This window comes from Leptinotarsa decemlineata, unplaced genomic scaffold, assembly GCF_025532065.1.
Source record: "Leptinotarsa decemlineata unplaced genomic scaffold, Ldec_3_MD MMD2_P_RNA_scaffold_12, whole genome shotgun sequence".
NCBI classification, from domain to species: Eukaryota; Metazoa; Arthropoda; class Insecta; order Coleoptera; family Chrysomelidae; genus Leptinotarsa; species Leptinotarsa decemlineata.
The window spans coordinates 12647055-12664330 of NW_027412526.1; the positions used below are offsets into that span (position 1 = coordinate 12647055).

At 35.5% G+C, this 17276-nt stretch overlaps 1 protein-coding gene across 1 annotated transcript in view; it reads left to right on the forward strand.

Moving 5' to 3' along the window:
* Window positions 1–17276, forward strand: part of LOC111513234 (uncharacterized) — a 70737-nt gene that overhangs the window by 50388 nt on the left and 3073 nt on the right. Inside the window, exon 7 of the mRNA XM_074174418.1 lies at window positions 4566–5180. Within this exon, the coding sequence (XP_074030519.1) occupies window positions 4566–5180 (615 nt within the window). The remainder of the gene's footprint in view (window positions 1–4565; window positions 5181–17276) is intronic.

Here is a 17276-nt window from a genome sequence, read left to right on the forward strand (position 1 = left end):
CTTTTTTTTTTCACGTCGTTTTTGTATTGTTGATAAGGGTATATTATCATCTGAAGAATCAAAGTCATCAAATTCTCGATTCATGATACTGGCAACATCATCGTCTAAAGGAGTTTCTCCAAAATTACTATCCACAGGTAATTCAACATCTGAAAGGGGTTCATCATCCTCATCAGATAAATCGGAATCTTCACTATCGATACAAGGAATTTTTACGGCAGTCATCTTGCCATAAAATACTTTGTGATTCATACCTGAAAACATGATCATATTGTCAGGATCATCCATCATTGCATTGATGTGCTGTTTCCAGAATTGTTCATTAGTTCTGAGAAACTTTTCACTACTGAACTTACCTAGAGATGTTTTTAATATCAATGAAATGACGACAAAATTCGTTCTCAAGTATTACAAATCAAATAATTTTTGCTTTGTACCATATTTGGCACATGATGCGGTAAAGGGTTAAACCTCAATTTGAATGAAATTATCAAAGGAAAAAAAAAACATTGTCTTCTCTCCCAGAGTTTCAGGTGGAGATGACCATAGTACTGAGGGAGTGATGGCCATACATACTTCTGGGTCTTATTGCCTTTTTTTGTACCATTTTTATTTTTTTTTCAATGCTTATTTCTTTTGGCTGCAAGGATGGCGTATATCAGAGTATTCTGTGCAGTTTTCTGGCAACCAGTTTGAGCAAAACTTACTCATCATCCAGTCTTCAGCCTTATCACATTCATAGCAGTTCTTCGTCATATCCTTTGCACTCGTTTTTAGAGTCAAGTTCGTCATTGCACCCATCCAAATTAGATTCACCACTGTCGAAAATGAACTCAACTTCACTGCTGGATATTGACTCAACAGTTTCCTTAAGCTATTTTCTTTTCCTGCTTCTTTTGTCACGGTCTCGACTTTTTTTCTTCCAGTGAATTCTGTTTTTCTTTTTGTTGATGTTTTTGTACATTTTCAACAGATGTGAGTAAAATGACAATCTGTTCTGCTCGCTTTTTAGCTTGATCTATTTTTTTACTGATTGGAATGGGCTGGGTCGCATCATAGAGTAATTGTGAGCTTTGATGTGTGCTGGACAAGCCGGTTTCTGATGTACAAGTAACAGTCGGGGAGTTTGAAATGCTCAAAGGGTTGATTATTGATGCCGGAGTTTCGAGTTTATTAGTAACAGTTCCAGAATCTTCGAGGATTGGCTCACCGCAAGAGGTTTATTCACCTTTCGAAGCATTCTTACAGGTCACTGTCATTTGAATCATCATATGCATAGACTGGGACTGTCGGAAGACAATGTGTGTCGCCTCTATTTGGAAAATGATGAAATAGCAGAGCTGAACTCTTACCATCTGACCTGAAAGACCACTCACCATACAAAATAATCGGCTTCGTTATGAAGCTGGGTTCATTTGGTCGAGTTGAAGCCACAATAAACCCTTGCGGGTTGCGGTGGACTGTCGAATAGACCCACTTACTTTGGACCTAACCTAATCTAACCTAGTTGATTTTCCTTTTCTTGTAAAGGTAATCCATATGCATATTCAGGAATTGCTGATCGATTTAGGGGAATTGCACATGTGAATTTAAACGCTGAAATGGTGTTTTGTGAATTGGCTGCTTTACTCCAAGCTCCACTCAGTAACTCACCAAATTGAAGTCTCGCAATGCGACGTCCAGGCTTTCGCTTCAGCCATATTCAGCATGATTCATAGAAGAATGTTTTTGGAGATTCAAAAACTTCTCTATTTAGTGGTTCTACGAAATTACAGTGAGTACAATGACCGTCTGGAAGCAAGAAAACTTTTAGTCTAAAAACCCGAAGGGTTTTGAGAATGAAAGTGACTTTTCAACCACTCTAAAAAGATTTATCGGTTAATATTTGCTGACTTTGGTACATAACAGGCAGGATCTAGGTGGCATACCATCTTGAAACTCTGGTTTCCTATTTTTACCTTTCATAATGCATGCTGGCAGTATAAAAACTCCTTCTGCATTACAACAAGCAATTACAGGAATTGTTCCACCATTTTCTGTGAAGGTGACTGTTGAAAACGCTTTTGAATACTTCTTAGCAAATACGTCATTTTGCCGTATTGTTGCAGACTAGTTTCGTTTATGTTGAATACATGACCTGGTTTATCAAAAAGTTCATTTTCTTGCAAAATCTCTTTCAACAGTTTGAAATAACTACTGACTTCAGTTTCATTCATATCCTTAGCTCTTGCTATTGATATACTTTCTGATTTCAATGATCTCAATGATATGTCAGGATGCCTAGATAAGAACTCGCTTAGTCAGTCATAGCCAGCTGTATCTGTATCTATAGAGTAGGGAGGGTGAGTGTAGGCCCACAGCACTTAGGCCACATGTGACCCATTATACATCCTCCCAAGGAGTTGTCCTCCTAGGTCATCGTCCATCCTGTCTTTTCCAGGAAAGTGGACAGGTCTCTAGGAGACATCTCCTTTATATCGGCAGGTGTAGGCCAAGACTCTCTGAACACACACTCTCTAATTGACGATAACTCCGAAAATTCAAATGGGACATGCCTGACAGTTTCATCTTCCTGTTCACACATCCTGCATATAGGTGTACCCACTAGCCCCATATTGTGGAGGTGTTTCCTTAGTTGACAGTGGCCAGTTAGAAATGCTACTGTTGAGCGTAGATTTTTCCTGGTCATCGCCAGATATTTCTTCGGCGCCATTTTCTCAGGGTCTCCAAGGGTAATCCTGGCAAGATTGCATTCTTTAATTTTATCCCATCGCTTTAGAGATTGAGTATGGGTGTGACGTTTGGCTAGTTCCTCAATTGTCGAAGTCATCAGGCCGTAGGTGCCACTGGGTCCTAAAATTCTTAGTCCAGCCGTTTCCTTGGCTAAAGAGTCAGCAATGCGATTACCTTTACTTCTGTAGTACCCTTCAATCCACCTCAGGCTTTGGCTAAATCTTGGTGGTACTCTAGTACCAGCCCTGAGGTAACACGTTGTCTGTTCAAGGTTACTATGGCTTGTCTGATATCAGTGCAGATTGTTATGTTTTTGCCAGAAATTCCTTTTCTGGTTATTTCTTTTGTGGCGATTGAGATACCAGCCAGTTCTGTTTGAACCACGCTAGTATTTTTTCCCATTCCCCACTCAATCCTTAGGCTCAGTGATCTGGAGTACACTCCACATCCTGAGCCTTCCTTGGTTTTTGAGTCGTCTGTATATATGCGTATTGCATTTATAGCAACTGACTCTGTGTTCTGTTTTATTTGTATTTTGTAGGGTTTATTAAACACAAACCTGGCTTCAATTGCATCCCTGGTTGCCTGCAGCAGAGGTTGCGCTATAAGCGCTACTCGCCATAGGCTCAGCCTCAGTTGACCCATTCCTACTTCGAGGTTTATACCAGCCAGCTTTTAAGGTTATTTCGTTGAACTTATGTTCTATTTTAAGTTGAAGAGCAAAACAATACGCAATGCCCGAACATCATCAAGCGTCAGGGGAAATTCATGTTCCTGCATTCTTTTAGTATGTTTGACTAGGCGATTTTTGTTATTATTTCCAAGAACACGAGAAGGTCTCATATTCCCCTTTCTATAATTTTTACACTCAAGTCTTATTTTCAGTGTTTTTCGAGGAATACCATATGAAGAAGTTGCCTTTCGAACCGTTCTGAATCGTTCTGAACAGATTGTAGATTGTCACTGCTCCCCTGCCCAATTGCCACGAAGAAGAACAAAAGCACGTTTGTAAATAACAACAAATAAAACATTAATTTGCAAAAAAAATCCCAATATGGCCATAATACTCTGAGCGGGTGAGATGGCCACTCCAATAACACAAGTTATTACGTGCCACTTCATTGAAAAGTTGTAAAAACATACAAGTTTTAAAAAAGTTTAACGAATTAAGTACTTGCTCGCGATGCATGAAAACAAAAACACTGCAATAAATATAAAAATGTATATTGCTTACCTTTTTTGCGTTTTTTGCAGTAGGTGAGGAAACTCAAATAAGTTGAAAAATGGTTGTCTTATTTAGTGAGGTTATGTGAATCATTAGTTTGGTCATTTGTTTTTGCTTTTCATGACCTTCCGACTTCCGAAGAGTATGAAATTGCTTCAAGTAGCATTCGACGTGAAATATCATGCATTTTCAATTTTTACTTTCTTCCTGAAGTTATAGGAAATTTATTGTACAATTCAACCAATTCATAAGTCAAAACTAGCTTCAGTGAACTATTCAGCCCTTTGATTCTTCAAAATTGTTGAAGATCTGATTATTTTCTATTTGACAATTTTTCTTGAAGTTTACTAGAAATTTAAAAATTTTGTTTGAACCCCTTCACGTTTTTTTTCACAAATCGATAGAATGAAATATTTTTATATCCACAATGGATTCATGTTTTCCAAAAACCATTCAACTCAGAAATGAGTTGACTCAATGTAGCCCTTGAATTGGTTTGAATTCTTCCTTCCTCATCTCATAACATCATCTGTCCCAAGATTTTTTCAAAATATTGGTGACTGAAAATATTTACTCTAATTGGATCAACAAAATTGTTGTTTTCCAGAAAAACTTTTCCGAAGAAACATCATCTGAAGAAGATTCCAGACGTCGAAAACGAAGTGTCTATTTAGAGCCTTACAATCCAAATGAGTCATCCGAATCTAAGAGCAGACTGGAATATCTAGACTCATTTTTGGAAAAGATGAACTTGAAATGTTCTGAATGTGGTAATCAACAAGATTATTCAAATGAGAAAGGAGATGATGATAGAATAGAACGACCAAAACGAAGCTTATACCTCAGAAATGGTCTACAAAACCCCGCAGAGTTAATCAGAGATTTGAATGAACATTTAAGTGAGGAGGGAAGTGAAAGTGCAGAAATAGAACGCCAAAAACGAAACGTATATCTCACGGAAGGATCTCCCGATTCTACAGAGTTCATTGAAGGTGTGGATGGATATACAAGAGCAGACATCAAACTCAACGAGGAGTCAGAACGTTTCAAACGTGGTATGTTTCTTGGAAAAGAATCGAAAGATTCCACAAAGCTGATCAAAAGGGTGAATGAACTGGAGACGTTATTGGAAGATTTGGAACAAAAATATAAGGAATGTATGTCGCAGAGAAATGACCAGTTTGGAATGAAAGCGTCCCATTCAAGTAAAAAAGAACTAAATGTGAGTATATTGAAATAACCATTTTTTATGATGATTGATATTAGACATATGACCAGAAAATCATCAATCATTATGCACGTTTCTGCAATTGAATTTGCATCTTGAGGAATTTAGATGATAATATAATTTTTCTCTGAAACTTTCATTGGGAATGGCACAGCTCATTTCATTAGTGTGAAGTTATCCACAACTTTTCATCCACAGTTTATGACGAGGGACAATCGAACAGGGTTAGCATGGCGAATCCACCAAAATTGCAAAAAAAAACAATATATCAATTTGTAGCTAATTAGCTGCTAATTATTTGCCAAAACAACGATTTTGTTGCTCGTGCCGATCCCTAGAAATCGCAAATAATGCTATCGTGATATGAAGGTAGCAAGGTAACTCAATGAATTATATACTTTCCCTTTGATCTTCACAGAAGATTCAGTTGCTAAACCTTGGATATGGCGAAAAAAATTTAAATATTTTTTTAAACTTTTTATGATCTTGCTATCTTGAAACTGGTTTTTCCTGGAATTAAAGATGTTCTAAATTTGTTGTTCACCAAGAGTAAACTTAAATACACCTTGAGTATCAGCAACAAAATTGTTGAAACCGATCGGCCGGTTTTCAATTTTTTTTTCATATTCCTTTTTCTTGCTACCTTGAAACTGTTTTTCTTTGGAGTGGAAAGTGTTTTAAATTCGTTGCTCATCAGGAAGGTATTCAAATACACCTTGAGTATCAGCAACAAGATATTTGAAACCGATCGGCAGATTATAATTTTTTTTTTCATTTTCCATGTTCTTGCTATCTTGAAACTAGTTTTCCTTAGAATAAAAAGTGTTTCAAATTTGTTGCTCACCAGGAGTATACTCAAATACACCTTGAGTATCAGCATAAAAATAGTTGGAACCGATCGGTCGATTTTTATTTTTTTTTCTTTTTCCTCGATCTTGCTATCTTGATATTGGTTTTCCTAAAAATAAAAAGCGTTTCAAATTTGTTGCTCATCAGGAGGGTAGTCAAATACACTACGAGAATCGGCAACAACGAAGTTGGCTTTGATCGGCCGATTTTTAATATTTTTTTTCAATTCTTCTTGTTCTTGCTGTCTTGAAACCGGTATTTTTTGGAATACGGAGTATTATGAATTTGTTGCTCACCAGAAGGGGACTCAAATACACCTTGAGTATCAGCAACAAAATAGTTGAAACCGATCGGCCGATTTTTATTTATTTTTTTCATTTTCCTCATTCTTGCTACCTTCAAACTGCTTTTCTTTGAAATGAAAAGTGTTTTAAATCTGTTGCTCATCAGGAGGGAACTCAAATACACCTTGAATATCAGCAACAAAATATTTAAAACCGATCGGCCGATTTTAATTTTTTATTTATTTTTTTTTCATTTTCCATGTTCTTGCTATCTTGAAACTAGTTTATTTCAGAATAAAAAGTTTCTCAAATTTATTGCTCACCAGAAGTACATTCAAATACACCTTGAGTATCAGCAACAAAATAGTTGAAACCGATCGGTCGATTTTTATTTTATTTTTTTCTTTTTCCTTGATCTTGCTATCTTGATACTGGTTTTTCTGGGAATAAAAAGAGTTTCAAATTTGTTGCTCATCAGAAGGGTACTCAAATACACTCCAAAAATCAGTAACAAAATAGTTGGCCTTGATTGGCCGATTTTTAATATTTTTTTAAATTCTCCCTGATCTTGCTATCTTGAAACCGGTATTTTCTGGAATACGGAGTATTATGAATTTGTTGCTCACCAGAAGGGGACTTAAATACACCTTGAGTATCAGCAACAAAATAGTTGAAACCGGTCGGCCGATTTTAATTTTTTATTTTTCATTTTCCATGTTCTTGCTATCTTGAAACTAGATTTCTTTAGAATAAAAAGTTTTCCAAATTTGTTGCTCGCCAGGAGTATACTCAAATACACCTTGAGTATCACCAACAAAGTAGTTAAAACCGATCGGCCAATTTTTAATTTTTTTTCCTCGATCTTACTATCTTGATACTGGTTTTCCTAAAAATAAAAAGCGTTTCAAATTTATTGCTCATCAGAAGGGTAGTCAAATACACTCCGAGAATCGGCAACAACATAGTTGGCCTTGATCGGCCGATTTTTAATATTTTTTTTCAATTCTTCTTGTTCTTGCTGTCTTGAAACCGGTATTTTTTGGAATACGGAGTATTATGAATTTGTTGCTCACCAGAAGGGGACTCAAATACACCTTGAGTATCAGCAACAAAATAGTTGAAACCGATTGGCCGATTTTTATTTATTTTTTTCATTTTCTTTATTCTTGCCATATTGAAACTGGTTTTGTTTGGAATGAAAAATGTTTCAGATTTGTTGCTAATCAGGAGTATATTCAAATACACCTTGAGTATCAGCAACAAAATAGTTGAAACCGATCGGCCGATTTTTAATTTTTTTGTCTCCTCGTTCTTGCTATCTTGAAACTAGGTTTCTTGAGAATAAAAAGCGAATGGTGTTCTGTGACGAAATTGGTCTGTTCTCAAATGCAACAATAAATAGATTTCTTGTATCTCGAATCGAGTCACCACCAAAATACCACTTTAAAATTTGTCATTTTTCTTCTTTTCTGAGCGTGAACATTTTACAGTTCACAAGAAATTATTTTATTTTCAATCGTTATAGACTGATTTGTTGAGTACAAGTACTAACGATTAGTTGCAACAGTGCGGAAAGGGGAAAAGTGGTTCGATCAGATAGTTGATATTTCATCGCGAACAAATCTCTGATTTTGAACTGGTCGACTGATTTTGCGGACACAGTCCAGAATACATTGGGTTCTAATTATATGTTCCGATATTTATATTCCACATCTATGTATGCATAAACTTGAGATAAAGTTACTTATACAATTTATTGTACGATTTTCACAGTTCGACACGTGTTTTGTTATACAATAGCTTTCTCGAGCACGAATAATAAATTAATTTCAAAATACAACCAACCATTTTATACTATTTTGTTGCTGATTCTCGGAGTGTATTTGAGTACCCTCCTGATGAGCAACAAATTTGAAACACTTTTCCTTCCCAGGAAAACCAGTTTCAAGATTCCAAGAACGAGGAAAATGAAAAAAAAAGGCCGATCGGTTTCAAATATTTTGTTGCTAATACTTAATGTGTATTTGAGTATACTCATGGTGAGTAACAAATTTGAAACACTTTTTATTCTGAGGAAAACCAGTTTCAACTTTTTGTTGCTGATACTCAAGGTGTATTTGAGTCCTCTTCTGGTGAACAAAAAATTCATAATAGTTTGTATTCCAAAAAATACCGGTTTCAAGATAGCAAGAACAGGGAGAATTTGAAAAAAAAATATTAAAAATCGGCCGATCAAAGCCAATTATTTTGTTGCTGATTCTTGAAGTGAATTTGAGTATACTCCTGGCGAGCAACAAATTTGAAACACTTGTCATTCTAAGGAAAATCAGTTTCAAGATAGCAAGAATGAGGAAAATAAAAAAAAAATTGAAAATTGGCCGATCGGTTTCAACTATTTTGTTGCTGATACTCAAGGTGTATTTAAGTCCCCTTTTAGTGAGCAACAAATTCATAATACTCCTTATTCCAAAAAATACCGGTTTTAAGATAGCAAGAACAAGAAGAATTGAAAAAAAAATATTAAAAATCGGCCTATCAAGGCCAACTATGTTGTTGCTGATTCTCGGAGTGTATTTGAGTACCCTCCTGATGAGCAACACATTTGATAACGCTTTTCATTCTCAGGAAAACCAGTATCAAGATAGTAAGATCGAGGAAAAAAAAATTCAAAATCGGCCGATCGGTTTCAACTACTTTGTTGCTGATACTCAAGGTGTATTTGAGTATACTCCTGGCGAGCAACAAATTTGAAAAACTCTATATTCTAAAGAAATCTAGTTTAAAGATAGCAAGAACATGGAAAATGAAAAATAAAAAATTAAAATCGGCCGATCGGTTTTAAATATTTTGTTGCTGATACTCAAGGTGTATTTGAGTACTCTCCTGAAAAGCAACAAATTTAAAACACTTTTCATTCCAAAGAAAAGCAGTTCCAAGGTAGCAATAATGAGGAAAATGAAAAAAAAAAATAAAAATCGGCCGATCGGTTTCAACTATTTTGTTGCTGATACTCCCCTTCTGGTGAGCAACAAATTCATAATACTCCGTATTCCAGAAAATACCGGTTTCAAGATAGCAAGATCAGGGAGAATTTAAAAAAATAATAAAAATCGGTCTATCAAGGCCAACTATTTCGTTGCTGATTTTTGTTGCTCCTGATGAGCAACAAATTTGAAACTCTTTTTATTCCCAGGAAAACCAGTATCAAGATCGAGGAGAAAGAAAAAAATAAAATAAAAATCGGCCGATCGGTTTCAACTATTTTGTTGCTGATACTCAAGGTGTATTTGAGTGTACTCCTGGTGAGCAATAAATTTGAAAAACTTTTTATTCTGAAGAAAACTAGTTTCAAGATAGCAAGAACATGAAAAATGAAAAAAAAAAATTAAAATTGGCCGATCGGTTTTAAATATTTTGTTGCTGATATTCAAGGTGTATTTGAGTCCCCTCCTGATGAGCAACAGATTTAAAACACTTTTCATTCCAAAGAAAAGCAGTTTCAAGGTAGCAATAATGAGGAAAATGAAAAAAAAAAATTAAAAATCGGCCGATCGGTTTCAACTATTTTGTTGCTGATACTCAAGGTGTATTTGAGTCCCTTTATGGTGAGCAACAAATTCATAATACTCCGTATTCCAGAAAATACCGGTTTCAAGATAGCAAGATCAGGGAGAATTTAAAAAAATATTAAAAATCGGCCGATTAAGGCCAACTATTTTGTTGCTGATTTTTGGAGTGTATTTGAGTACCCTCCTGATGAGCAACAAATTTGAAACGCTTTTTATTCTTAGGAAAACCAGTATCAAGATTCCAAGAACGAGGAAAATGAAAAAAAAAAATTAGCCGATCGGTTTCAACTATTTTGTTGCTGATACTCAAGGTGTATTTGAGTGTACTCCTGGTGAGTAACAAATTTGAAATACTTTTTATTCTAAGGAAAACTAGTTTCAAGATAGCAAGATCATAAAAAATTAAAAAAAAATCTTCTGTAAAGATCAAAGGGAAAGTATATAATTCATTGAGTTACCTTGCTACCTTTATATCACGATAGCATTATTTGCGATTTGTGAGGATCGGCACAAGCAACAAAATCGTTGTTCTGGCAACTAATTAGCAACTAATTAGCTACAAATTGATGTATTTTTATTTGTAATTTTGCTGGATTCGTTATGCTAGCCTGATAGGGCTGATAGATATACTTTCGAAGAATATATTCTGAAATTTTCATCAACAAACTGTTTTTGATAAGTGAGAAATTTGACTTTTTTGAGTAATTCAGTTTCGAATATATGAAACTATTTTTTTTCGCACCGAAGGAACATATGGTACGCAAATTTGTTCAAACATTCAAACACGTCGATATATATACTTTCGAAGAATATGTTCTGCAATTTTCATCGACAAACTATTTTTGATAAGTGAGAAATTTGACTTTATTGAGTAATTTAGTTTCGAATATACGGAAGTATTTTTTTTCGCACCGAAGGAAGGTATGGTACGCAAATCTGTTCGAATACGTCGATAGATATACTTTCGAAGAATACATTCTGAAGTTTTTATTAAAAAACTATTTTTGATAAGTGAGAAATTTGATGTATTGTGGAGGAGTTTTTTCTGGGCATTCGGTATTGTTGAACGCAGGATATTTCAAATGACATACTTTTGAGTTAGAAGTCATACATTTTTACCGATAACAAGTTTTCCAGTTCCCATACGCTACCTGTTTTGATACAAATGAATTTTTCCTGAATAATATTATAGTCTTATTTTACATGTTTTCCGGTATTAATGCTTGTATAGGGAGAGTTGGCTGATAGAATGAGTTTATGTAGAATGCTGACTCAGTTTCAATAATATATCGTGTTTTTGAAATGATAATATCGAAACACAGGTAAAATTCTTAATATTTGCAATCTGGCAACACTGTTCCCAAATCTCATTCTAAACAATATAAACTGTGGATGAAAAGTTGTGGGTAACTTCACAATGATGCTCATTTCTACCTATTCATAGTATAATTCATGGAATTTAAAGAGTAAGCCAATGCATGGGGTCTTCTTCAACAGCATTGAAGACCTTGGCCTATCAAAGAGCCTGACTTTCATTTTCCTCAAGTCGAGTGGGCTGAAGTCGGAATCTGAAGGGTTTATCATGGCATGCCAGAATCTTGTTTTTAACACCTCAGTCTATCGTAGTAATAATGATGGGTTTGAAGTAATAAGAATTGATACTTGTGATGCATTGTTTGAAACCTTTGGTGTAGTAATGAATATTACTGGAGTATTTTCCCCCAACACCAAACCGTTATTTTAACACCTCGACACGTGTCGTGATAAGAATTGATAATCATTCTGAAAGATTTGTAAAGGTGATTGAGATTGGTGAATACACTGTATCGAATATTTCTGCCCGAACCGTAACTTCAACACCTCAGTCTATTGCAGTCACGTGATTGGTGTAGAGGTTCCTGACATAAGGTACAGATCATGTCGCGAGGTTTCTGAGACCCTAAAGCACTTGCTGTGAACATGTCCAGCATATGCGGTCTCAGCCTATTTACATCGACATAACGCGACCCTAAGAGTGTTTCATCATTACCTACGGCACTTTTACGGTATTGATGAGATACCGGTGTTGCCCTACTCTCCGGAGAATATTGAATCTGTTGTGGGGAACGAGAAGTGCCCAATTAATGTGAACTATTCATTACCCACCCTCAGGCTCAGGCATGCTCATAAGCATGATATAGTTTTTTTTCCACAATCAGACCGAGACGGTATTTGTTGTGGAGTTTTCAGTTCCTGATGAGACGATTATTGTCTGAGAAGAGGAAGATAAACGGAAAAAATATCAAGATTCTCTTCTCGAACTCCATAGATTCAGTCCAGACCACTCAGTCAAGATGGTTGTTTTGAATTATTGAATTTTTTGGTGGAATCTCAAGATCATGCTGCATTTAGACAGAAATTTTAGCCGGCACACTGCGCTTGCTCGGACCCAATGGTCACTAACAATGCGGAGGGTGGTCATGTATAGGGGCTTCGGGAGATAGGGCCCGACCAGTGTATCTGTATCTGTAGAGTAGGGAGTGCGAATGTAAGCCGACAGCTCTTAGGCCACATGTGACCCATTGTACATCCTCCCGAGGAGTTGTCCTCCTAGGTTATCGTCCCTTCTGTCCTTTCCAGGAAGTTGGACAGGTCACTGGGAGACATCTCTTTCATATCGGCAGGTGTAGGCTAAGACTGGCCGAACACACACTCTCTTATTGACGATAACTCCGGGCACTCGCACAGGACATGCCTGACAGTCTCATCTTCCTGTTCACACATCCTGCATAGAGGTGTGTCCACTAGCCCCATATTATGGAGGTGTTTCTTAAGTTGACAGTGGCCAGTCAGAAATCCTACTGTTAGGCGTAGATTTTTCCTGGTCATCACTAGATATTTTTTCGGTGCCAGCTTCCCAGGGTCGCCCAAAGTGATCCTGGCTAGATTACGTTCTTTGATTCCATCCTATCTCTTTAAGGATTGATCATGGGAGTAACATTTGACTAGTTTTGCAATTGTCGAAGTCGTCAGGCTGTAGGTGCCACTGGGTCTTAAAATTCTTAGTCCAGCCGCTTCCTTGGCTAAAGAGTCGGCAATGCGATTACCTTCACTCCTGTTGTGTCCTTTAACCCACCTCAGGATAATGTTATTATCTACCGAGGCTTTGGCTAAATCTTGGTGACATTCTAGTACTAGTCCTAAGGTTATACGTTGCCTGTTCAAGGCTGATAGGGCTTGTCTGTTGTCAGTGCAGATTGTTATGTTTTTGCCAGAAATTTCTTTCTTGGTTATTTCTTTTGTGACGATTGAAATACCAGCCAGGCCTCTTTGGACCACGCTGGTATTCCTTCCTATTCCCCACTCAATCCTTATGCTTAGCGATCTGGAGTACACTCCACACCCTGATCCCCCTTTGGTTTTTGAGTCATCTGTATAAATCCGTATTGCATTTGTAGCATCTGACTCTGTGTTCTGCTTAATTTGTATTTTGTAGGGTTTATTAAACACAAACCTGGGTTTAATTGCCCGACCATTGTGACCTTGGGGAAATAAATCATATATAACAATTGTGATAACAAAGTCTCAGTTCTGCGGGTTAAAGTTAATTACTTTCTTCCTTTTCTCAGAAGTTTCATACATTTTTGGTGAAATAAGAAGTAGAAAGAAGTTTTTTTTAAAATAACTTCCACCAGATATTTTCATTCAGAAGAGTCATTAATAATGACACTGCTGAATGGGGAGTTCCATTATGAAAATTCCATGATACAGAACTTTTTTGTTACAAATCTATGCTAATCATCTGATATGATATTTCGTATTGGACTGTAAGTATTGGAGTATAATATTATTTCAAATAATTTGGGGAAACTGCAAAGTGTTAAAATAGCTCTGGAGTTTTTTTATTATGTTATGTCACCCTTTTCTAAAATTGGGGATTCTCAACTTTTTTCCAAAGTTCACAAGTTTTCAAAGAAACATTGAATATATGAAGTAGGGGACTCAGTAAAAGGTGAATGAAATCTTCAACTACCATTTATGTTGAATACAGTGACGTGAGAGGCAAATATGGAAATATTAATATTAAATAAAAAATTCAAGTGCGTCATATGAAATGAGAAAAATCATTTCGGTTTTAACTTATTTGCTGCGCAAAATCTGCAAACATACATTAGTTTAACAATAAAAAAAATGTGAATGAAATTATTGAAATGGTTCACTGGATGAAAAGTGACATAAATTTAGTTACTGTGAATCAATGAGTAATTTCCGAAATCATTAATTCAAGAGACATATAAAGTCATTAGATTGAAAACTGTGAGTTGTACAGCCTCAGCTCATAGAAACTTTTTCATAACAAACGTAATGTTCTACAACTGCTTTACACTCAGTTGCAAAAATAATATTGAGAAATCAAGTTGAAAAGCAAAAAACTTCCGGTATTATTCATATGGAAAATCGAATTTTTGAATTTATGAATATGGCTGTTGTTGAAAGCAGACGTGAATGATAGTGCTCTGCAATTCAAGTTAAATACACAGGTTCAACGGTAGTTTACCCAGTTTATAGTGCTGAATATTCCTGGTGAGTGATATCTTTGTCCAATACTGCCATGTCAACACGTCAAAAAACGGAGTTTGAAAAGAGTCTTGTAGATGCCTTAAAGTCTGCGAATGTGGCTAACGCAATAAGTGAGGCAATTATTAACTCTATTACAAGTAAATTAGCGGACAAATTCAACTTTTATGACACAAAAATTGCTTCATTAGAAGCTGAAATCCAATTATTGAAGTCCAATAATTCTAATTCGAACACTATAAAAGAAGAATGTCGAAAGAAACTTGAACAAAAAGTAGACACTATTCAGCAAACCACAAAAAATAATAACAATCGATTGATGGCCTTCGATGAATCGGAGAATGAAAATATTGTAAAAAAGGTCAAAGATCTTTTTGTTAATCAACTCAAGGTTCCTGTTAATGAAGAAATTGTTTCGGCATATCGTATAGGCAAAAAGAGTGATGACCGCCCCAGACATGTTGTTGTTATTTTAAATGACATTAAAATGAAAAATATGATATATAATAAGAAAAAACTTCTGAAGGGCACTGGGATAGTCATGAAAGAAGATTTAACATTGGAGCGCCTGAAATTGGTTAAGGAAGCATCAGATACTTATGGATTTAAAAATGTATGAACAAGGAATGGAACAATTTTTGTAAAAACCTCAAATGGAGTTGAAAAACTCAAAATCTGATACTACTTTTTCTATCTATTGTTTTTCCTTATTTTTGACTGAATTGCAGATAAATATTTTATATATTTCATTTATTTTTTTTTTCGGGCTGTATGGATAATAGCTTATTGGCATTGGGTCATTTGAATATACAGTCATTGATACCGAAATTCAGAGATTTACGTGATTATATTCATAAACATACATTTGATATATTAGCTATTTCGGAAACATGGTTAAATAATAATATTGATTCCAGGAATTTATCAATTCCTAATCTTTTAAGAAAGGATCGAACTACGGGTGCGAGGGGTGGCGGGGTTGCTTTGTACTTAAATCATAAATTAAAATACGAAATTATCGAATTATCCGAGGATATTGAACAATTGTTTGTCAGTATTTCATTTAACGGTTACCGTTTTGTTGTCGGTGTTACATATAAACCACCAGATCAACCTTACACATTTTTCATTGATAATATTGAGGCCAGTATAAGCATTGCTATGTCATATTTTGAAAGGATAGTATGTGTTGGCGACGTCAATGTGAATTTCTTAAATAATACCGCCCCATCAGTAAACTACTTCAACTCAATGCTCTCAGCAATGGAAATGCACCAACTTGTTACAAAACCTACACACATTACATCTCATTCCCAATCTCTCATTGATGTGTTGATATGCAACAAAATGAATTTTATTGAATCTATTGAGATAATAGAATCGGATTTTTCCTTGCATGAGTGCATTAGCTCTACATTAATTTGCAGAAAACCTAAAATTGAACCTTTGATAATTAAAATTAGAGATAATAAAAACTTAGATGAGTACTCATTTTTTAATGACTTCTCTGAACTTGGGTTAAGTGAAATATTTTATATACAAGATATCGACGAAAAGATCGAAATTCTTACAAGAAAATTACTCAGTCTATATAATATGCATTTTCCAGAGAAAAGCGTTAGGATAACTAAAAAATATGCTCCGTGGTTGACTACTGAAATCAAAGAACTAATGAAAAAAAGAGATAAAGCCAAAGTGGGACATAAAAAAAACCATCACTAGACAACTGGAATGAATTCAAACGTTTGAGAAACCTAACTAACCGCGAAGTAGAGAACCGAAAGCGGGAGTACTTTAATAATGCCTTCTTGAATAGCTCCAGAAAAGAATTATTGAAAAAACTTACATCCATAACCAGTGCTAATGACTCGCATACTGATATAACAAATGTGTTCAAAGACGCAAATGCAATAAATAATTTCTTTATAGATAACATACCTAAGAACTCAGCTACTCTTCCATAAATACTTTTTACGATAATATTGTCTTATGTGAAAAAGAATTCAGTTTCCAACTTATAGATGGAGCTACAGTGCTCAAATTCCTTATACGAATAAAAAACAGCTCTGCTGGCTCTGACAACTTAAGTATAGCTTTCATAAAAATTTGTTGTCCCTACATCTTGCCTTTCTTGGTACATATCTTTAATAGTATAATACTGTCATCTAAATATCCCTCTACTTGGAAATTTGCTATTATTACCCCTATTCCGAAAAACGAAAATCCCTCACAGTTTTCTGACCTTAGGCCTATAAACATCTTGACGGGCTTATCTAAATTGTTTGAGAAAATTTAAGCCAGTCAACTATCTGAACATCTCAATGAAAATAAAATCTTTCCCTCTATTCAGTCGGGGTTCCGAAAGGGACATAGTTGCACGACGGCTCTTCTACAAGTAACTGATGATATTATTGGATCACTTGATAAAAATAATTGTACGGTATTGGTAATGCTTGACTTTAGTGAAGCGTTCGATACGGTTAGGCATGATACCTTACTAAAGATCTTGAAAACAAGTGGAGTCTGTACGGAATCACTGCAGCTTTGTCAATCATATCTCAACAATCGTAGACAAAGCGTCAAATTGGGAAATCAATTATCTGCAGCTAGAAATGTCATCTTGGGAGTACCTCAGGGCTTAGTTCTGGGACCACTTTTTTTCACACTTTATACTAGCCAATTTCATAAACATGTTAAACATTGTAAAATACACATGTATGCTGATGACATACAACTATACCTCCCTCTTGAAGTTGATGACTTGAACAACGCTGCTAGAAAGTTGAACAATGACTTAGAAACCATATCAAATGTTGCCGAACTGCATTCCC